Genomic DNA, 22,295 nt, shown 5'->3' with positions numbered 1-22,295 from the left:
TCACATCTTCCCAGGAGGACAGCAGCAGCCCCTTCCCTGGTCTCCCTCAAACCTTCCGCCACACAGTCCATTCCCTACCCAGCAGCCAAGAGCTTTCTGGAGCCCATCCCTATGTGCCACTCTTCTTGCTTCCCTCCGTAGGCTCTGGCCTCTGACGGACAAATAACCTTCCCGTTTCCAGGCCTTTGTGCATGCTGCCACCAACCCCCCAACCTCCAGGCTGTCTCCCCCGCCCTTCCCCCGTTAATCCTGCTCTCCTGTCAGGCCTCAGAGCAAATGTCCCTTTCTCAGAGAAGCCTTCCCTGACTTCCCAAGGAGTTGGCTGGGTTTATGGACACAGAAAGAATTCATATAAAAATATTAGCAAAATAATTTATAAATGTGCCTAGTCATTTGATTCACTCCTGTAAAAGACCTGAGGACAGGCCCGATCTGACTTGCGCACTGTTGAATATTCCATGCCTGCCACTTAGCAGGTGCCCAATATTTCACAAACGAATGAATGAAGGAACGAATGAATTTCTGCAGACTGCCGAGGGTTTCTATCTCCCGGTCCCTGCGCTTCCCCTCCTGCGCAGTCGCGGGGCCTCGCTTTCCCGCCTGCTCAGCGGGCGAGCCCCCTGGGGCGGACGTGCCCGCGGAAGCGCGCGGCCCTGGTCCCCAGACCCGAGGGCCGGGCGCGCGGGCGGGGGCGTGCGTGCCGGGCGCGCGGGGGAGGCTGCCGGGGCCTCCAGCGGCCGCTCCGGGCTCCCGTGCCGCGCACGCGCACGCGCGCCGCCCCGCGCCCCGCCTTCCCCCCCTCCCCGCCGCAGCGCTCCGGGCCCGGCGCGCGCCGGCGCGGGAGGCGGGAGGCGGGTGGCGGGGGCGGTGGACGCCGAGGGGGAGGGGCGGCCCGGCCCGGCTCGGCCCGGCCGCCCGCGCGCGGCTGCTCTAGCGCCCCGGGCCCGGCCCGGGCGGCGGCGGCGGCGGCAGCGGCGGCTCTAGCCGGAGGCCTCGGCGGCGCCCGTGCGCCGCGCCGCAGCCATGGCCCTGGTGACCCTGCAGCGCTCGCCCACGCCCAGCGCCGCCTCCTCCTCGGCCAGCAACAGCGAGGTGAGCCCCGGGCCCGCGACCCCGGCCCGGCCGAGCAGCCGCTGCTCCAGGCCTGGGCCGCGAGTGCGGGGCGGAGGGCGCCCGGGCCCTGCGGAGACCCCGCGGTGCGACCGTGTCTGGGCAGCCGGCCTCGGGTTACTGTGCGGGAGACCGAGAGTGTCACCCCGCCTGTGTGTGGAGCCGTGACCTCTGTTTGGGGGTGACTTTCAGGGAGACTGTAGGTGCGGGTGTGACCTCTGTCTGGGGGTGGCCCTGCGTGAGACTGTGTGTGTGTGTGTGTGTGTGACTGATCCCCGTCTGGGGGTGACAGTGTGGCAGACTGGGTGTGCGACTGGGACTCCTAGTTGGCGACTTTGGGGGATGCTGGTTCTGAGATTCGTGGCTCTGTGGCTGTTCTAGGCCCCTACCCTGCGATCCTGGCTGTGTATGGGAGACTGTGTGTGACGGTGGCCGGTCTGCTGGGAAACTGCACCCGCCTGATGCTGTGACAGAGGCCCTCCGGGGAGGGTGGGGGGAGGTGCCCCTGGGAATGTTTGAGATTGTTTCCCCGACTGCACGCCCCTGGAGGTCTGTCTCCCCAGGGCCCGTGTCACTGTGTGTCAGTGACCGAGTGAGCTCAGGGCGCTTGTGTGACTGGGTGTCTTGTCTTTGTGTGTGGCTGAGTCTGGATTTTTTCCTTTTTGAAATGTCCTTCGGGACTGCATGTTTGTGTGTATCTGGCTGTGTGGCTGGGGCCGATTCCGGGGTTCCTGTAGCTGCACGGTGCATTCTGGGGGCTGAGAGTGCACCGAGGCACCCTGCGGGGTTCTGTGTGTCCCTGTGCCACCAGGCCTGTGTTGGCCGGCTCCTTCTTGTCCTGGAGTAGATTGGGGAATGGGTCCTCTGAGCCTGGGGCCTCCGACAGCTGCAGGGCTGACCCTCTTGTCCCCTGCTGTCCCACTTTCTCTCGGAGAACTGTGGCCTCTGGTCTACACTCCTATCCGTGGCATAGGCCGAGTGTTGGCCTAAAGATAGAGCAGCTGGAGGAGGAGTTTGGGGACTGTTTAGAGAAGGGAGAGAAGTCTGGAGGAGCCCTGCAGGCCCAGGAAGTGGCCTCCCCAGCAGCTGAGCGAATCCAGCCCCTTCTCTGTAGAGGAAATTGATAACACGGAAAGGTTTGTGTGTGTTCGCGAGAGACCAGGAGAGAAGAGGAACCAGTTTGAGGGTAGCTCTTCAGCCTGTTTCACCAGGAACAGTGCGAACATTTTCAGAGAGGGGGCAAGACCGAACCCCTATGCATAGCCCCCTCTTCTCCAGGAGAGGCCGTTCATGAGTTCCCTTGTCTGCAGACAGGATTCTGCAAGTCGATCGCAGGGAAAAGAACATGGGTGGCCAATTGCCTGCCACTGAGAATTCAGGCAGCAGTAACTTCTCTCCTCCCCACACAGACATCTGTTCTCCTCCATCATTCCGATTCATGCCGTCTTGCAGTTCCCAGAGTACTTCGAAGCACTTAATCTCATGTTCTCAAAACTATGAGGTGAGGGAAGGGTTCGGCTTCAGTAAGGGATTACGCAGAAGGCCTCTCAGCCTCAGTCTTGGTTTCGATTCCTGACCTCTTCCTGTCTGAGACACAGTTTTTTGTTTGTCTAAAAAAAAAATTTTTTTTAAGTTTACTTACTTATTTTGAGAGAGAGAGGGAGAAAGAGAATCCCAAGCAGGCTCCGTGCTGTTAGCACAGAGCCCAGCACGGGGCTGAGACTCGTGAATCTTGAGATCATGACGTGAGCCTCAGTCGAGAGTCGGACACTTAACTGACTGAGCCACCCAGGTGCCCCTGAGACACGGTTTTTAAATTTTATGTTATTATCTTTTAGCTGAGATACAATTCACATATCATCCATTCACCATTTCAGACTACGATTTCAGACCACTTTAGCGCCTTTTAGTATATTGACAGGGTTGCACGACCATCACCACTGTGTAAGTGCCAGAAATTTTCATCACTCCCAAAAAGAACCCTCACCCCCTGTAGCCATCACCTGTGGCCCCCCTCTCCCCGCCCTTACCCTGCTCTCCCCAGATTCTAGGTTTCCACTGATTACTTGTGTTGTCCCCATAGATTCACCCGTTCTGGACATTTTGCATGAGTAGAATCCTACAATAAGGTGACCTTTTGTGTCTGGACTCTTGTCACTTAGCGTAACGTCCGCAAGGTTCAACCATGTTGCGGCATGGGTCAATACTACACTCCTTTTTATTGCCAGATAATATTCCACTGCATGGGTGAATCACGTGTTGTGGGACATTGGGGTCCTCTCCACGAGACACATTTAAAACTGTTCCACAGAACGTTATTTTTACCAAGTGCCAATGACCCGGTAAACGTGAGACTGAAACTCAACCGCCTTTTATTTACCGTTAGTAGAGCAGCACCATTAATTGCCCAGTGAACTAGCCGAGGTTGGGATGTTCCCTGGAAGGCGAGGCTTTCTCCCAGATGGAGTGAGGCGCGAAGAAGCAAGAGACGATACGGAGAGAGTAGGCGCGTGTGCGTGGAGTCAGGAGACGCGGGTCCAGGCCGGCTGGGCCCCTGCTCTGATGTTCCTTCGGCCTCAGCTCCTGCAAAAGGGCTGGCTTCCCTCTTTAACGTGTTGTCTGGGCACATCCTACAGCTTTCTTCTCTGGAATAACTGACCTTACCTCGCCTTCATTTCACTCCTGGGAATCCCAGAGAACGACCGAGAATGAAGTGGCTTTGAAGTCTGTACCCCTAAATCACTTCCTTACTGCTCAAAATGCAACTCCTCCTCTGAGTCAGAGACTCCCCGAGCGGCCGTTTCCTGACTCAGCCCGTTCGGCGTGGGAACGGGGAACTCAGCCTGACCGGCAAAGTCGTTCTCCTCTCTTAATTTCCCCCCCTCCCCCCATCTTCAGTTATCTCATTTATGTCATTTTTACTGTCAGTCTTATCTCGTTCCTCTGTGAGAACAAGCAGAAAGCACAACAGCGGATAAATCAATAACTTTCAAGAATGGGTTGTAACATTGTTATTTTTGACAAGCGTTCAAGGTGACTAATATTTATGGGCAGATCTCCAGTCTCTTTTTCTTTGGGGGGGGGGGTGGGGATGTCGGATCAGGGTTTCTCAACCTTGGCACTGCTGACGTTGGGCCAGAAAATTCGATGTCTTGTGCATTGTGGCACGTTTCGCGTCACCCGGTCCTCCGCCCACTAGATGCCAGGAGCATCCACTCAAAAAAGGCTCCAGATATTGCCCGGTGTCCAGATATTGCCCGGACAATTGAGAAAAATTGTCCCCGGTTGAGGACCACCGGGTTAGACCCAACATCCTCTTCTAAGTTTGTGGTCGTGGTGTGTGAGTTATTTACGCTTGGCTCTGGGACGGAAGCTCCTGGCCCTGTGGTCAGTGAAGGCTTGCCTGAGTTTTCCACTTCTCTGTGGCATAGGGAGCGTGAGAACTGGCCACAAGTGTCCGCTTCGGACATACAGGATCTTAATACAGTTTAGGGACTCCGGGACTCTCTGGTGTATTTCTCCTCCTTTGTTGGAACCACCACCTCTGCTCTGTGTCCCTTGCCACTCAGGCCCCCTTCCTCTCGTGAGCTCCGTACTCTTTTCCCATCACTGCTGTCTTCTGCCTGGTCTCTGTCCTCGTTCAGCCTTGCATCTCTCCCGGGGCATCACTGCTTTCCAGGTTTCTCTTTCCTAGTCCGCGGGTTCCGGGGGTGCAGAGTTGTTGGGGGGGGGGCGGGGGCGGTCGTTTTCTTATTTCAGTTTTCTCCTTGAAGGCAAGAAGGGGGAAAATGTCAATCGGGGCATAAGTCCTAATTGCTTTCAGATTCTAACCCCCCTGGCCTTTAAACTTTTAGAAAATATCAAATGTCCATTTCTCTTGTTTATATAAATAAACCGATACCCTAGAAAGTTTTATATTCAACATTGAAGCCTTTTTGAGAACCACCAAGAGCTTTTGAGACCCACAGACAGACAGGCTGCTCCTGGCCACCTTCCGTCATGAAAGACTTGCCTGGAATGGTTTTTCCTTTTTTTTTTTTTTTTTTTTTTAACCCATGTGTTGGGGCTTAAAATGGTGTTGATCACTCAGCTATGGCCTGGGTTGAAGGAGGAAATAGATGCTCTTAAAACATAGCCCCCCCTCCCCTCAAAAAACAGGGTGAGATCCAAAACAAGCTTGGAAAGTTGAGAAGAGTGTGTTGAACGACGCCAGGTAGGAATAGTCCAATCACCAGGAATCAATGCACGACGGGGTGTTAGGAATGTGGGTAACCATTGGGAAGCCTGAAAATTCCTCCATGGAAGTTACTCAGAGGGACAGCGGAGCGGGCTTGCCAAGGAAAGGGTGCGACCGTGTAGAAAGAGCCAGGTGTCCTGGACACCTGTATCTTTTTCAGACATCAGAGCAGAAAATGTGAGACTCGTGTCCGCGGCTCATTGCCCAGTGGTGTCTGTGATGTGACGTTCTCTTTCTTTCTCTGTAGCTGGAGGCTGGCAGCGATGAAGATCGAAAGGTAAACCTCAGGTAAGCGGACTTAATTTTCATTCCTAAGTCTTTCTTCCAAGCAGGCTGAATACTCTCGTCCCTTGCCAAAAGAGAGAACCCTTGAAAAAGAACACACCAGCTTTTTTCAGTAGAGCTTTAACAATTATGTCCAAAGCACGTTGCAAAGGTAGTGCTTGAACTTTTGTATAGATGTTTAACTATAAACAGCTTTAATAACGTCGTCGTTTAGAAAAGAAGGAAAATCGTGGCCAGAATCCCACTACCCCTCCTGCTTTACCGTTATGCACGTCTCTAGATAACTTCCTTCTAGATTTTACCTCTGCCTTTGAAAAAACTAGTCATGGTAATGTTCTCACTTTTCCATCCTGCTTTTGATAAGGTGTTCTTCTGAGGTAAGCACATTGCTGATTTGAAACGGGCATCCTACCCCCTGAGTTTAATTCAAGGTGGGTTTTTTTGTGCTTGTGAGAAATCTTTCAGTACACTCTTTTTAAAGACTTCCTCAAGCTGTGGTCCCCAGCTGCTGTATTCCCTGGTAGACCCCAAAAGCATTTTTATTTTTCTTTGCCAAAAAGCAAGGCCGCCTTTTGGGTGTTCTGTTTACGGAAGATGTAGCACTCCCTTCTGTAATGTGTTCTTATCATATCATGCATTCTAGGCTAAGGTGCCAGTCTTAAACTCTGACTCTCAGAGTCTAAAAAAGTAAATAGAGTTCCAAGGATATTAGTCTTTAAAAAAAAAAAAAAATGTCTGCTTCGTCTTAGGAGGAGGAAAACTAATTGGAAAAGGGAATGTGTGTTCAGAAACTGGGGTCCACCATTCATTACGGAGAGCAGGATATTCTGGTTAAGCTCACATACAGAAGTGGTAAAAACATGCTTTTAACCTGTCTCTGAAGGTTGTGTGTCTTTGAGCGAAAGGCAAGAAAACACTTTTAATGTGGCGTGCGTTATTCCCAAAGATTGTACGTGGAGGGAAGCAATAGCCTACAAAACCCAGAGATGTCTTGTTTCAGTGGCTGGGCCCTCACTTTAACGTTCCCCTGGGGGACGATGACAGATTTGCTCTGTCACTCGGGGTGTTCGGGGCATTCGGTTGCTCAGGGTCGAGGTCAGGGCTCCAAGGCTGGAATCAGCCAGACTCCCAACTGGGGGCAGTAACGGGCCGTGTTGTGGATCAGACTCGTGCTCGGCTCTCTTAGGCGGAGGCGAAGAGGGGAAGAAGTACAAGTGGCTCTTGGGAGGCTGTCTGGGGGAGGAAGTGCCGGCCGAGGGGCCAGACCAGCAGCCCGGAAGCCTGTGCCGGCACCTCTCCTGCCCCAGCCTCCCTGCAGCGCTTACCTGGAGCCGGAACGTCTTCCACCCCTGAGCCCTCCCCTTTCTTTCGGGGCTCTTGCCCTGGACAAAGTATTTAGCTCTCTCACTTAGATTGTCTTTGGGGACGAAGAACTACTGTTTCGTTTTGGGTTTTTTTTTCCAAATCGCCCTTAGTTAGCAGACGGCATAGTGTCGTGAATTCTTTCACTTCATAAGAACTCACAAACAGCGGTGATCTGAAGATGCTTGCGCCCTGGGGGCCAGTGAAAGGCCCCTTTCCGTGCACGGTTTGGAGCTGGAGCGGACCTCGCAAAGGGAAGGGAAGTCCGCTCTGCACATTGCCGTGCTTAATCCTCTCCCCGGCCCTGGGAGGGTTTTCCCAGTTTACAGGGGAGGAGCCTGAGGCCCAGGGTTGCACGCGGCAGGTACTGTATTTGAAGCGAGGCCTCTGTGGCCTCCAACACCTGGGTTGACCATAGGACGCCGCCTTTCCGGAGACCGGTGTCGGGGTTTGCTGGAGTCAGCTGTCCAGGAGTCAGATGTCCAGGTGAGGGAGCCTGCCTGCCACCAGCTGGTTGTAGGCATTGCCAGGGCCGGGACCGGGGAGCCCCGCTAACTTGGGGCGGTGCCTCCTGGATGTCTGCTGCCCGCGGGAATCCCTCACCGCTGTTACCAGCCGGCCCCGTCACCCACCCTTGTGAGCCCTGGGGGACCCTCGCCTGGAGCCGGGGACCTGGACTCTGAGCTTGTCCTCCCGGATTCCCTTCTCAGTCGCTCTTCCCCCACCTTGGCCTCACTCCCCATTTTCAGGCCAACGACTCCATCCTGTTGGCTTTTTTTTTTTCCACTGTTTATTTATTTATTTCAAGAGAAAGAGTGTGAGTGGGGAAGAGGCACAGAGAGAGGGGAATAGAGAATGCCAAGCAGGCTCTGCGCTCTCAGCACAGAGCCTGACGCGGGGCTCCATCCCACCAACCGTGAGATCGTGACCTGAGCCGAGATCAAGAGTCGGACGCTTAAACCAAATGAGCCGCCTAGGCGCCCTTCCATCCTGCTTTCTTTTTTAATTTTTTTTTTTAACATTTATTCATCTTTGAGAGACAGAGAAAGACAGAGCATGAGTTGGGGAGGAGCAGAGAGAGAGGGAGACACAGAATCTGTTAAGCGGGCTCCAAGCTCTAAGCTGTCAGCACAGAGCCCGACACGGGGCTCAAACTCCCGAACCATGAGATCATGACCTGAGCTGAAGTCGGATGCTCAACCGACTGAGCCACCCAGGCGCCCCTAAATGTTTATTTATTTATTTTTGAGAGGCAGGTTGGGGGAGAGTACAAGCAGGAGAGGGGCAGAGAGAGAAGGAGACACAGAATCCAAAGCAGGCTCCAGGCTCTGAGCTGTCAGCACAGAGCCCGATGCGGGTCTCAAACCCACGAACTCTGAGATCATGACCTGAGCCAAAGTCAGACGCTTAACCTGAGCCACCCAGGCGCCCCTCCATCCTGCTTTCTAACCCTTGTAGCAGACAGGAGAAGCTGTGGTGGCCTGCTTTAAGCTTTGACGGAAACCCATTGACATCCATGTGTTCATTTGCATTTTCAAGCCTTTGCTCCTCAGGCTTCTAGAAGAATTAATGGAATAGTCAGTTGTGTTTGCTCGTCTGGGCCGGGAGGGGATTTCTCTGTGCTTCAGGTTGGTTTTGAAGGGTTGCTGGCAGGCAGAAAAACTGGGGACAGCGGGATAGTCCTCTCTCCCCTCCCCTCTGTCTACCTTTAATCGAAAGTTCTCATCTTTGGGGCGCCTGGGTGGCTCAGTTGCCTGAGCATCTGACTTCAGCTCAGGTCATGATCTCACGGTTCGTGAGTTCGAGCCCCGCATTGGGCTCTGCGCTGACAGTGCAGAGCCTGGAACCTGCTTCAGATTCTGTGTCTCCCTCTCTCTCTCTGCCCCTCCCCTGCTCGCTCTCTCTCTCTCTCTCTCTCTCAAAAGTGAATAAACTAAAAAAAAAAAAAAAAAAAAAGAAGTGTATAAAAGTTTTAATCTTTCGGGTCATCCATGGACTTCTCTTCGGCTCACCCGTGACCAGGAAATGGCTGAATGGCATCGATGGGTCTTCTGTGTCTCAGCTGGTCCTCTTCCCCAGTTTGCCCTGGTGGCACCATCATTCAGGTCCTGACACCTCCCCTGCTCTGTGTCAGACCGTCGTCCCCTCCATCCCTCCTCCCTCGGGCTTTCGTCCCCGCCGTCAGATGGACACTATCTCGAAGCGCCCCTGGCCTGGGCTCCTTGCTCTGGTCCCACCTTTGCTGCCTTCCACCCTCACCCTCCACTGCTGCCCCTGCTCCCACCCCCCACTCGCACGTGCTGTGTCTCTGTCCCGCTCCCTGGCCATGCTGCTTCTTGAAGCCAGCTCCGGTTGGCCACAGTCCTCACGGCGGGCTCCGTGCTCCCACCCCCAATGTGTGTGGCTTGCCCCACTCCGGCAGGTACCACACCCGCCCTGCCTCGCAGGTGTGTGTGCTTTTGTCTCGTCCCCCGCCTAGGTGGCGCTTGCCTTAGGGACAGGGCCTTAGTTCTCAGCCTGTGCGTGACATTTCAACAGTTTAAATATGTGCGCTCTGTTTTGACCCTGCGGTAGATCGCTCACCTGTATGAGCAGGAGCGAGGCGCAGAGGGGACAGCGTGGGGTCTGGAGTCAGGCAGACGGAGGTTCAGACCCTGGCTCCTGCCCTGGTAGCCGAGCTCCTTTACCTCCGCACCTTTACGACACCTTTGCGGGTCTCTCGTTCCATCCGTAAAACACATACAGCTGCGACCTTCCAGGGTTGTGGAGTAGCAGGTGCGGGGCTCCTCAGGCAGAGCCCGGCTCGTGACGGGCGTGAAGAACCATCACTACGTTTGGTCCTCGTGAGCTGTTGTTCATGTCAGTGTTAGTTCGCGGCCCAGACTGAGAGGGCTTGACTTCCTGCGGGTGTGGTGTCCACTGTGTTCGCGCGGGGCCCCTCAGAGGGCCGCCGCCGTGGATGCCCTGTGACCCGGCTGAGTCCCCGTGAGATGCAAATAGGAAGGCACCTGCTGCAGAATCCGTGTCGTGATTCAGACAGTTTCTCTGAAGGCCTCCCGGGAAACATCTCAGGAGCGGCTCACCCCGGGCCCAGAACGAAGCTGACTGGTGCAGAGCAACCCAGACCCAGTTCCCTGCGTCCTTTCCCCTGCCCTCCACGTGCGCAGGCTGCCGCCGGCCTCCAGCAGTACCCTTCTGGAAGCCGTGCCGCTCAGTCTGTGGGAATTGGTGAGCAGATGGCTTTGCTGGCGGCGGCTCCTGGCTCCCTCGCCGTCCTGGGAGCTGCCTCGGTCTGGCATGAGCCGTAAGCGCTTGTGTGCCAGGCAGGGCCCCAGGGAGAGAATATGGTTGTGTTGTCTCCAGAGGGTAGATCGGGAGTGAATGTTTTTTTGTTGTTGTTGTTTCCATGCAGCGTTTCTAAGCCAAGCGTATGAAAGTGTTCATTGGAGTCCTTCTCGTTTTGTTTTCTTGCCTGCCCAAGCAGACGTTCGGGCCAAGGCAGTGGGACTTCGTTTTCTCTGTCTTACCTGGTGTCTGTGGCAAACTGCAGACTTCCCGCGCCCCTGCTTTTCCCTGCGTGCTTTCTTCCCCGTTGGATCTTGACCCGGAGCTCCCCAGAGGACCCCACTCTCCTTATAACCATCCGGAGTAGGGTTGTACCTTCCCTCCCCCTGCCCACAGCATCCGGGGGTGGCCGTGGCCTCGCTCTGCAGACCGTGCTTCCCCGGCTCCATTCAGCACCCTTTTATGCATGTTCACCCTTTGGGGTTCTTCTCTGTCTTTCTCCACCGTTTCTTGGCCTGGACTTTATTGTTGATAGTCCGTCCGGTTAAGTCCTGCCAAGAGGCATCAAGTTTCCCTTGCACCCTGGCTCTGCAGCAGGTTGCTGTATCAGTTCACAGTTGCTGTGTAACAAGCTGCCCCCCACCTGGCAGTCCAAAACAATTCCCAGTTCTCATCTCGCAGTTACCAGGGTCAGGAGCCTGGACGTGCTTTAGCTGGGTCCTCTGCGTGGCGTCTCACGTGCGGTAGTCAGGGTGTCGGCCAGGGCCAGGGGTCTCCTCAGAGGTATGAGTCCTCGTCCAAGCTTATGTGGTCCTCGGCAGAATTCCTGTTCTTGCAGCTAAGGTCACCGTGGCTCGCTTCTTCGAGGCCGACGAAGAGAATTGGCCGCTATGGAATCTTGGAAAGGAATGCAGTCAGAGGAGTGGCCACCCCGTCACCTTGGCCGTAGATTGTAACCTAATTACGGGAGCAGCTGTCTCCTCCTGTTACCTGATCGTGCCACGCTCAGGATGGGGGCTCACCCAGGGCACCTGCATCAGGGGCTGGGATCTTGGCCATCTCAGAATTCTGCCCACTGGTCTCGGCCTGTGGATGCATTATGTCAAGGTGATGCCGACTGAGGGACGTTCGGTCCTCGAGGGAAGGGGCCAGGAGCACCAGTGAGCCCGCAGGCTTCGACTGCCACGCCAGTGAGTGCCACCTCCTTTCCTGTCAGCACCCACGCGCTTGTTCACGCTTTCAGGCTTGGCACCTCTTGGATTCACTTCCACTTTGATGATCGTCCTCTGAAACACCACTGCACTGACCCTTGCATCTCTGTCCATGAGCTTTGGCTGTAGGGGACAGGCCTGGGTTTGGTTCCCACCTCTGTCATCTGTCAGTTCACTAGGCAGCGGGCCAGATCGTCCACAGCTTGTAGGATTGTCGTCAGAATTAAATGTCATAACACCACGAACCTCTTCACCATCGTAGACACTGTGCAAATGCCCCCTGCCTGTCTCTCCTTCAGGGGCCAGCTTCTGTAGGAAGAGATTCATGGTCCTTCCTTTTCCTCCCCACTTGCGTTTTTCTCTCCTTTCTACTTCCTCGGGACTTGGGACTTGAGACTTGCTTGGTCGTGTGTTTACTTAAGTACATATATGTTCCCCCACTGGCAGAGCCGGCTACGTAATTTGTGGATCCCGGTACAGAATGAAAATTGTGGAGGCCTTTGTTAAAAAACGGTTAAGAATTTCAAGATGGTGGGAGCAGAGCTAACCAAGCGCGAGGCCCGCCTGAGCCCAGGGCCTTGAACAACACGACAAGGCCTTCCTTCCTGGGTTCGACCCTCACGGCGCCTGGCGCGTGCCGGATGAGCCATCGAAGTCTCATAAATTGACTTTCCTGCGTTCTTTTTCACATGGAGGAACTCAAAGTGCTCCTCGGTGACACAGGATACTGAGGACAGAGAGATTTTTCCTGCCATTTCCCCCTGCAGTTTGGCAACGCAGGCACTGTTAGATACAGTCTCAGTACCCCTCTGTCCTACCCTGTCTGCTTACGAGCCATTCATTCAACAGATATTTATTGGGCACCTACTATGCACCAACCCCTGTTCGAGGAGCTGGGAATACAGCAGCGAACGAGACCCATCCCTGCCCTCACGGCCGACGCTCTGTTGGGGCAGACGAGGCAGGAAGTAAGCTAAACTAGCACGTTGCCAGCGTGTTAGCAAGTGCTGAGGAGAAAAAAGGAAGCAGGGACGGAGGTGAAGCGAACCTTCACACGTGCTCCACTCCACGAGTCGCCTTTTGTGCAGTATGTCATTTAATCTTCACGAACATCCTGTAAGGAAGGCGCCCTTTTGGTCTCCCGTTTGGAGGGAGAGCTTTGGAGACATTAACTGGCCTAATTTCACGCGGTACAAAGTGGTAGAGTCTCTCTCAGGCTCCCTGTCTCTCTGCCTTCAAAACCTGTCCTCCACCCCCAAGTTCAGGAGCCATCTCTACGGGCCCTCCTGCCCGTGGTTTGGATCTCTCACCAGGAGGCAGAGAGGAAGGAGTCCCCCCCACTCCCCGGAGGAACCATGGCTTTGTAGCCCTTCTTCCCACTTGGACCTTAGCGGTCTCACCATGAGCTGTGTGCTTTATTTCGCAAGTCGCAGGTCCCCCTGAGCTGCACTGAGAGTGAGAACTGTGACCTAATCCCCTTCCCAGGCAGTCACCAGGCAGTCGATGGGCAGAGCACCGGGGGAATACCAGTCCCAGCTTCTGTTTACTGGGTGCCGGCAGGTGCAGGCTCTGGGTTTGGAACCCTGTGCTGTTGTCACCGCAGCCTCCGGGGCGGCTGCTGCCCCACTTTAGGAAACCAGGAAACGGCGCTCGGAAAAGGCAGGTGGGAGTCCGGGACCAGGGTTTGAATGCGGGTCTCTGTGACTCAGAATCCCCTGTCCCTTTCTGCTCCGCCGGGTCCCTCACAGGAGACAGGCAGTTTTGTGTTGAGCACAGCCTTTCCTGTCCTCCCCCGACCCCACCCCCGGCTTAATAGTTGGTAGCTTCCCACTGACCCCCAGTTTTAAACACTGGGGTACACGAACTTAAAATCCCGTGACCATTATACTGTCCTGCTCTTCCCTTTAGATTAACTCAGGTGTTACTCCTGGTGTGTCGGCACATTTGATTTTCAAATCAGAATTTGCCCTTCAGTACATGTTAAATTTTTGTTGCTGTTAGAAAACTCATCCTAGAGGGGCGCCTGGGGGGCTCAGGAGGTTAAGCGTCCGACTTTTGATTTCCGCTCGGCCATGATCTCACGGTTCGTGAATTCGAGCCCTGTGTTGGGCTCTGTGCTGACAGTGTGGAGCCTGCTTGGGATTCATTCTCTCTCTCTCTCTCTGTCTCTGTCTCTCTCTCTCTCTCTCTCTCTCTCTCTCTCTCTCTCCCCCTCTCCCCTCTCCCCCTCCCCCTCTCCCCCTCCGCCTCTCCCCCTCTCCCCTTCCCTGCTCATGCTCACTCTCTCCCTCTCTCAAATAAGTAAACATTAAAAAAAAAAAAAAAGAAAGAAAACTCATCCTCGAGAGGGGACAAACGAGGACAGAGGAAAAGAGGTAATTTGATTCTGCTGGAAGTTAATTAAACTTACTATTAAGGTTAACTTAAAATGAATTTTGCTCAGAGCCTAGGAGGTTTCATTAAACTTTCGAAACACCAGTACTTAGACTTCAAAAGAATGCCACAGGGCCCTGGTCTCATTCTTCCCACACGCCGAGCGCACCCGGGAGCGCGTGCGCACACTGCGAGTGCTCAAGCCAGCTCTTCCTTCGTGGCGGACGCTGGTGTTGGCAGCCACCCTTACGGTAAGTGGAACACGGCTGTTGAGAGGGAGTCAGAAAACCTGGGTTCTGTCCTGAGATGTGTCGTCTGCTGTGCAACCTTAGGCAGGTCACTAAACCTCTCTGGGCCCCCACTTACTCCTTGGTAAAGTGATGAGACAAGATTAGAGTACGGCCTATTCCCGTGGTGCTCCGTACTTCTAATCGTTTGCTCTAGACTTGTAACAGACTGCCCGCTTTCTCCTTTATTCCGGCACTGAGGGCAAGGTCATGTATTTGTGGGGCGCCTAGCCGTGTCAGGGTCATGGTTGACCCTGAGATGGAGAACACCGGCGTGGCCTCTGGGAGAAAGTAGGCCCTTTGCTTGGACCCACCCGCTCCTCAGCAGAGCCCTGGGCGAGCCACACTTCACCGTCACGAGCGGGCTGGAAGGAAAGCACTCCCGCCTCCAGAACCCGCCTTTGGCCCGTACGTCGTGCCGTAGACAGACCTCTGGATTTGAACAACTTATTAGAAAATTCCTAAGACTAGGAGAACATCCAAAACAAGTCGTTCTGCTTCAAGGAAGGCTGCAGTAAGAAAACAGAATTAATCAAAATAGGATTAATCAGAGTCAGAAGGAGCCATTTTCAAGGCATGGCAGTAATTGGGCTGGGGTGGGGGCGTGTCTGTGAGTCCCACTTCGAGATGGGGTCGGTACTGTGACAACTCCCACGGCGGCCAAGATGGTGTGCCGATGGGGAAGCCAGCTGGCCAGCCTCGCTGCCCTCCCAGAATCCCCGGGAGATGGCAGGCTGCCATGTAGATTGCAGAGGTCCCCCAGGGCCTTTGGATCAGGGGACGGGCCCTGCCACCCAGCTGCCTGCCCTCCCCGAAACCGAGGAAAAGTCCTCCTCACTCTCAGGGCCCTCGAGAGGCCTAGGGAGAGTCTTGTACCGTGTGTGTGGGGGGGGAGGGGGGTGGGGGGAGTCCTTGCGGATACTGACGGACACATGGGAGCTGTTTTCTGTTGTTGTTTCTTTAGCTGCTATTTTCATTGATGGTAGTGAGTACCAGCCCTCCAGCTGCTGTCCTGACCTTCTTCTCCTCCACTGATGCCCAGTTTCACCACAAAAGACCAAAAGGTCAACCAAGTGGAATCTGAGAGGAGAAACAGTCAACACTTGGCCTGTTTCCCTTCTAAGTTCCGCTGAACCTTGTACCAGACCTATCTGGGAAGCATCCTGTCTGGTGTGCCCTTATTTTTACAGATCTTTCTTTCTTTCTCTTTCTTTCGTTCTTTCTTTCTTTCTTTCTTTCTCTTCCTTCCTTCCTTCCTTCCTTCTTTCCTTCCTTCCATCCATCTATCCTTTCGGCTACTTTTGAAGTTATTTTTAAAAAGACTTTGTTTTAAAGAACATGGTTGTTTGGTATTAGGAAATGTCTGATGCTCTCCCTGCTGGGGGCCCCCGTGCCCTGGCAGAAGTAAGTCCCAGTCAAGGCTTGGCCCATACTTGGCAAGAGTTCTCGTGGTGTGTTTCCCCAAATCTGGGTCCAGTCGAAATTCCCACAAGGGAGGGATGTGGTTTGGAGACAGCCAGGCCGGCTGCCGCCTCTGGATATCACTTGTCGTTTCCTAGATGTCCAGGCCCTGCCTGTTCTGTGCCTGGTCTGTTGCAGGTGGCAGTTTGGGAGTGGCTCTTTAAGTCTGGGGTTGAGGCCGCTGAACCACACGGCAAGAGGGATCCCTAAGGAGCCTGCTGTCTAAGGCCCTAGCACCCCTTTCCAGACCCCACCTTGTAGGGTGGGAGGGAGGAGTATCTCTTGCGAGGCAACCTGGTAACGGAGACAGTTTTTGAGTTATTTGCTTTATTTGTCATCTCAAGCAATATATATTTAGCATCTGTATATTAGCCTCTGTGCTAAATGCTGGGGAGTCTTGCTAAAAACAAAAAACAAAACAACCCTTACCTCCAGAGGCAATGTGTGTATGCTATGTCTACCATAGCTCTGTCCAAAGGGGATTTGAAACACCGTGTAATAAAATTCATAGAAACCAGTATAATTTAAAATTAGTGAGGCAAGTGGGATATAGAGACAGTGGGGGAAAAGAAGGTGAAGCCAGGAGATGTGGATGTGGAATGCATGGCATGATGTTGGTACGGTTACCAGAGTGTGGCTATAGATCTGACGTTGAGCTTCCTAGTAGTCAGAGCAAAGAGAGAAACAAGATCGTCTGCTTGATTCATGGTATTCCTCAACATACCACCAGGTCGGTTCCTCTCTGAAGAATTCTTCTGCCAGACCCAATGTGGTGGGCGGATAAGCAGGTTGTCTTAGGTTTGGCCCTGAGGCCCACAGAGGGAGTTGATGCTGTGGGCCCATCCCACCAATTAACCTGGGTATTTGTGGTCTGGAGAGGTGAGGTCAGCGGCAGCGCTTGGTTCCAAACATTGAAAACAGGATGCTGAGTCACATCCTGCAGGCCGGCAGCATCCTGACTCCATGTGCCTTTCACAATGGAAGGCTCGCATGGGCAGGTTGGCCTCCCGCTGTTTCAGAAGTGTGGTCTCAAGCAGGAAAACGCTAAAATTAGGTTTTACATGGGTCAGGGCTGTGTGTGCACGAGGCCCTCAAACTCTGGGCACACATAGACCAGGAGGAACTGGAAGAGCGGAGTTTCCCATCATTCTCCACTGCCTTGCGTCCGAAGCAAGGCTGCCTCCATCCCGGAAAATGCAGGGAGGGAAAAAGATCCCAAGGCAGGCGGAGATCTGCGTCCGTGAGGGTAGAAAAGCCTCCAAAAGATGAAAGAGGAAGGCCGTGAAGTGTGCCGGTGGCAAAATGACTGATAAAGTGGTCTTAAAAGCTTTTATCGGGCTGAGTCAGTTGAGCATCCACTCTCGGTTTTGGCTCGGGTCATGATCTCACAGTTCGTGGGTTCGAGCCCCTCGTGGGACTCTGTGCTGACAGCGTGGAACATGCTTGGAGTTCTCTCCCTCTCTTTTTCTTACCCTCCCTCTCCCCTGCTTTCATTCTCTCCCTCTCAAAATAAACAAAAAAAAAAGTGCTTTTATCACCTGTCTGTAAAGAATAATTACAAGTAATATGTTCCCCACACCCAAATAAGTGGAAATTTTTGAAATAAGTTTTAGATTTTGAAACGATATAAAACTTACAGGGAAGTTTATAAAACTTACAGCAAAGACAGCACAAAGAACTTTTTCCTGAACCGTTTGAGAGTAAAGTTGCCAGCCTGAAACCCATCACCCTTTGAATGCAGGCAGGGACCCTCTACAGACCAGACCCTTGACCCTTGACCCTTGACCCTGATACTGATACATTACCGCCGTCTGGTCCTCCAGACCCCATTCAAGGTCTGCCATTTGACTCAATAAGCTCCTTGGTAATAGAAGGGCCCAGTTCATGATTGCACGTTGCTTGTAGCTGTCCTGTCTGAGACTCCTTCATTCTAGGACATTTCCTCCGTCTTTGACTCTCATGACCGGGACACTTTGGAAGGGGACGGGCTCATCATCTTGTAGAGTGTCCCTCAGTTTAGGTTTGCGTGGTGTTTCCCGGAGATTAGATTTGGGTGGTGTTTCTTAGGCGGTACTTGGAAATTATGTTAATCCCATCCCCCGTCAACTTGTCTATTTCTATCTGTACGGACTCATGTTTGTTTCATTCCGCGGTTTACAATCCATTGGTTGTATTGCTGACTTCAAAGTTCAGATTATGCCTGACTTGGCCACTGGGGTCACATCCATGCTGGCTCCCGTGACCCTTGACATGTCCCCGCCATCCTTCAGCACTGCCTTGCTCTTTTTCGGGCCTCATCTTGTACTTTCTGTACCCCATATCCGGAATCAGCCATTTCTCCAAGGAGCCCCGGTTCTGTTTAGTGGCGAATGGAATTTATGTGCCTCTTACTGTGTGGGTGTTGCCCTCCTCAGGCCCTCTCAGTGGGCAGAATTAGGGCATGCGAGTAAGGGTGTGCACACACATGCACACACACACACACACACGCGTGCACACACACCTGCATCTCTTTTCCTATCCATCTAAATAATGTTGAGAACCATGAGTTCAGACTGATACCTTCCACTCTGATCCAACACCTCAGGGTTCATTCCGGTTTTTTCCCTCTCCGTATTTATGATTCCCTTCTCCGACTGCGAGAAATTGTCCCGAGCGCATTTGCTTGTCTGATCGGTGTCCCTGGCTGTAACCAGCCTCCCGTCTCTGCAGCCACCTCTTGCCTGCATAGACACCTTCCTAGCCCTGCTCACCTCACCCCCTCCTCCACTCAGAGAGGTCAGCATTCTTTTTTTTTTTTAATTTTTTTTAATGTTTTATTTATTTTTGAGACAGAGAGAGACCAAGCATGAACAGGGGAGGGTCGGAGAGAGAGAGAGACACAGAATCCGAAGCAGGCTCCAGGCTCTGAGCTGTCAGCACAGAGGCCAACGCAGGGCTCGAACTCACGGACCGTGAGATCATGACCTGAGCCGAAGTCGGACGCTCAACCGACTGAGCCACCCAGGCGCCCCGAGGTCAGCATTCTTGATGCTGTTTTCCCGAGGTGTCAGGTCAGTAGAGGCTCAGAGTCCTTTTCCCTGGTTTCCTGTCCTGGTTCCTCCACTTCTTGGCCACGTGAACGTGGGCAAGCCACTCAGCCTCTCTGAGCCTCCGTTTCCCTCACAGACGCTGAGGATCAGGTTAGTTAATATGTGTAAATTGCTTAACACCACACTCAGCAGAGGTGTTCGTTATTGGCGTTGCATTCATTGAGTGCACACTGCCTTTTGGGCCCTCAGGGACCCAGAGATGGACAAGTCACAGTCCTGGCTGTCAAGACCCTCAGGGTGATGTGGAGAACCTGGTGGCTGTATTGTTCGGTACATTTGGGGGCCAAGAGGACCTGACCGCCAGGTGACGGTATCTCCACTTGTGGCATTTATGTGGTGAGTCTTATGTGTCCAGTTCGTCCTATGGGTTGTAAACACCCCATGTTCCAGCTGCTTAGAGGTTACTGAGGTGAGTAAGTCATGCAGTGGTTTGAGACTGAACAGGAAGTCAGCTCTGTGAGTTTGTTTATGAGTATTTACTTAGAATTTACTGTATGTCAGGCAAGGAAGGAGCTTTAGAAAATTATGTGTGCTCTGGTCCTCAAGTCCCATTGTGAAGTTCAAAAACTCTGGCGTGAGGGTAACTTCACCATAAGTTAGTAGTAAGTATGTCTGGGAACACAGTTTGGAAACCAGGGGTCTTAGGTTCCTATCACTTTCTTTTTTTCTTTTTAATGTTTTATTTATTCTTGAGAGAGACAGAGCATGAGCAGGGGAGGGGCAGAGCGAGAGAGAGACACAGAATCCGAAGCAGGCTCCAGGCTCTGAGCGGTCAGCACAGAGCCCGACGCGGGGCTCGAACTCCTAAGCCGTGAGATCATGACCTGAGCCGAAGTCGGACACTTAACCAACTGAGCCACCCAGGTGCCCCCTATCACTTTCGAAGCATATGACCTCGCATGAGTGACTTAGCCTCTAAGCCTCAGCTTCCTCACCTGCATGAAGAGAGAAGGTGCCATAAGATGTTGAAAGGGAAGAGCCGGGGCTTTTCGCAGCTGGGGGCAGCGAAGGAGGGCTTCCTGGAGAAGGTGTGGATGCTAGCAAGTGGGCACGAGGTAGGGAGGCAGACAGGAGAGCGAGAGGGCCGCGAACAGAGGCCAGAGTAGAAGAGTTGAGGAAGACCACATAGAGAGAAAACAGAGAATGTGTGGAGTGTGGGAGAAATCGTGTACGAGGTAATACAAAGAAGGTTTTTATTATAAACCCTTTTCCTACTTGTTTTATGAGCTCCTCGAGGTCAAAGAGCGTCAGATGAATGAAGCTGAGGTTAGCAACATGTAATCGCTAACTGTGCCTACCATAGAAAGCTAGCACCAGCCTGTTGGGACTCTACAGATAATGTCACATCACTGAAAGTTCTGGAGCCGGGAATGACATAATAAGAGCTGTGGTTGGGATCTGTGCAGTGGATTAGAAGCCAGAGGTCCCTGCCCTGATTCCCAGTAGATGGAGAGCTTCTGGAGCTGTGCTGCCCTCCAGCATAGCCACCAGCCACGTGTGGCTGATTAAACTTGAATTCAATTGGAATTAATAAAATGACAAATCCCAGTACGTCAGTCACCCTCCCCACGCTTCAAGTGTTCAGTAGGTGCCTATGGCTGGTGGCCTCGTGCGGGTAGAGAGCACGTCCGTTCTCTTGCAGGGACATTCGGAGTACCTAGCATAGAGTCAGGCGTGCAGTGGGGCCCCAGTGGATGTTGTTGTGTGGCTCGGCGGGGACGCAGGGGGCCAGAACTGCAGTGGTAACTGAGGAACTGGGGAAGAAGGGACCTCCGGAAGGGTTGGGACCCAGCAACCCATGAACGTGGGACAGGACTGCATACCGAAAAGAAAGGGCAAAGGACCTGGGACAGTTGAGATAATCTGTCCTTGGAATTTTTGCGTTGTTTCAAAAACATTTCCTCCGGGTGCCTGTTATTTCTGGCTGGCTAGGTTGTCTTTGCTGCCACTGCATTTCCAGCACAATGCAGCCTTTGTATCTTCTGCCCTCCTAAGGGGGCTTAGGTCCCGGTATCCCAGATGTACAGGGGAAGATAGCACCAGCTCGAGCTTCCACGGGCGGGGCCTGAGGGCTCTCGGGGGGCCGTGAGGGACCCGTCCTGAGGTCTGTAGAGCCAACTCCAGGCGCATCATTTGCAGTCTTTCTTACACTGGAGAAGGGGAGGGGTCGCGGGGGGAAATAATCCTGCTTTTGCGAGCTTGCTGGTCTGTTGCTGGCAGGAGCCGCTCGCTCCTACCCGTTGACATGAAGGAGAGCTGTGTAGCTGGCCTCAGAGAATGTCTCTTGCTGCCTGAAATGCTTTCGGACATTCCTTCTCTCTGAGAAAAGCCTACGCCTTCCAGCCAAACAATACAGGCCTCGGCAGCAGAGACGTTTGTCCTGGGCCCTGCCGGCACCTCTTGCCCATGACCCCATTCCCTCAGTAGACCGCCCCCGAGCTGGAATTTCCCTGTCCTCAGCATTCTGTGGAGGAGAGCGGTTTCGGAGCTCTCGCGGGTCCGTGTGGCAGGTGAGCCACCGAAGAATGCTGTTTGGGGCCGAGGCCCTGCCAAGCTGCGTGCGGAGCGCGAAGGGAAAACAACAAGGCCTCGGCACAACTTCGGGGTGACCTTCAAACATGAGTTCAAAAGGGGGGAAGAGCGGATAGTAAGTTTTCCATCCTTCCGTCTTCATACGCTTGGCTTTGCCGGGAAGAGGGTCTCTGTCCGTCCGGACCACCGCCAGCAGAGGTTTTCAGGCAGATCTGTGTCCTTCCAGCTTTGCCCACCGCTTCCGGTGCCGCAGGTCGGGCACCCCTGCCCTCTGAGGCAGGCGTCCTGCGGGGAGGGTGCTGAACTTGGAGCCTCTCGACTCAGTTCTGCCCCTTCTTCGACGTGTGGCCACAGACAAGTCATTCCTCTTCTCTGTCTTGATTCTTCCATCAGAAGATTTAAATTTTAAGAATTAAGTGAAAAAATGGAGGGGCAAGGGTTTCTTGCCAGTTAGGTAACCTTCTGTGTTCTCGTCTGGAAGAGGAGTGTAAGAATGCCTGCCTGGTCTCCCTCGAAGAGTTTCATGAAGGTCAAGTGACTGACATTAGTCGGAATGCTTTGTCCACAGCACGGCTGATCACAGGGCTGATCTGTCTTTTCTGTTAATTGTTAATTTCATCTCGTGACGCAGGGCCGCCTTTCTGAAAACTGTAGAGCACCATTCAGGTCGAAGGTATCATTTATTTATTTAAAATAACACACATTGAGTGCCATGGGCTTACCCATAAGCATTCAGGTACCGAGAACTCATTGACAGGTTGATGGCTCAACTTTAGGCCCAACGTTTGGTTCTTAACTTCGCAATTTGTGAAGCTTGAATTTATTAGTATGCTCGGGGATGGTCAAGTTCTGCGAAACCAACTTATGCAAACCAAACTTACAAGGAACTGACCTATAAACCAGAATAGACATTTATGAATTCACAGTAGGGCCTTTTACAACAGAGACCAAATCTTCCTCTGTTCGTTATGGGGCATGTGTAACGTAATCTTCCTACTCTCCTGCTGCCTGCTCCTCTTTTCCGTGTTTACCGATTCTACGAGGCCCAACCTGGTCTCGTTTC

General features: G+C 53.3%; 1 protein-coding gene across 2 annotated transcripts in view; it reads left to right on the top strand.

The window, feature by feature from the left end:
- The first annotated feature begins 968 nt into the window (after positions 1 to 968).
- The window catches only part of SSH1 (slingshot protein phosphatase 1), a 63,195-nt gene continuing 41,868 nt past the window's right edge, over positions 969 to 22,295 (top strand). The window contains exons 1-2 of one of the 2 annotated variants that reach the window (XM_042909549.1): positions 969 to 1,092; positions 5,595 to 5,635. In XM_042909549.1, the coding sequence (XP_042765483.1) occupies positions 1,024 to 1,092; positions 5,595 to 5,635 (110 nt within the window). In that variant the 5' untranslated portion in view covers positions 969 to 1,023. The remainder of the gene's footprint in view (positions 1,093 to 5,594; positions 5,636 to 22,295) is intronic. The other variant, XM_042909550.1, reaches the window with a different exon arrangement.

This window comes from Panthera leo, chromosome D3 (assembly GCF_018350215.1).
Source record: "Panthera leo isolate Ple1 chromosome D3, P.leo_Ple1_pat1.1, whole genome shotgun sequence".
Lineage (NCBI taxonomy): Eukaryota > Metazoa > Chordata > Mammalia > Carnivora > Felidae > Panthera > Panthera leo.
Note: the sequence above shows the minus strand (reverse complement) of the source record. Positions and strands in the feature narration are given on the sequence as shown.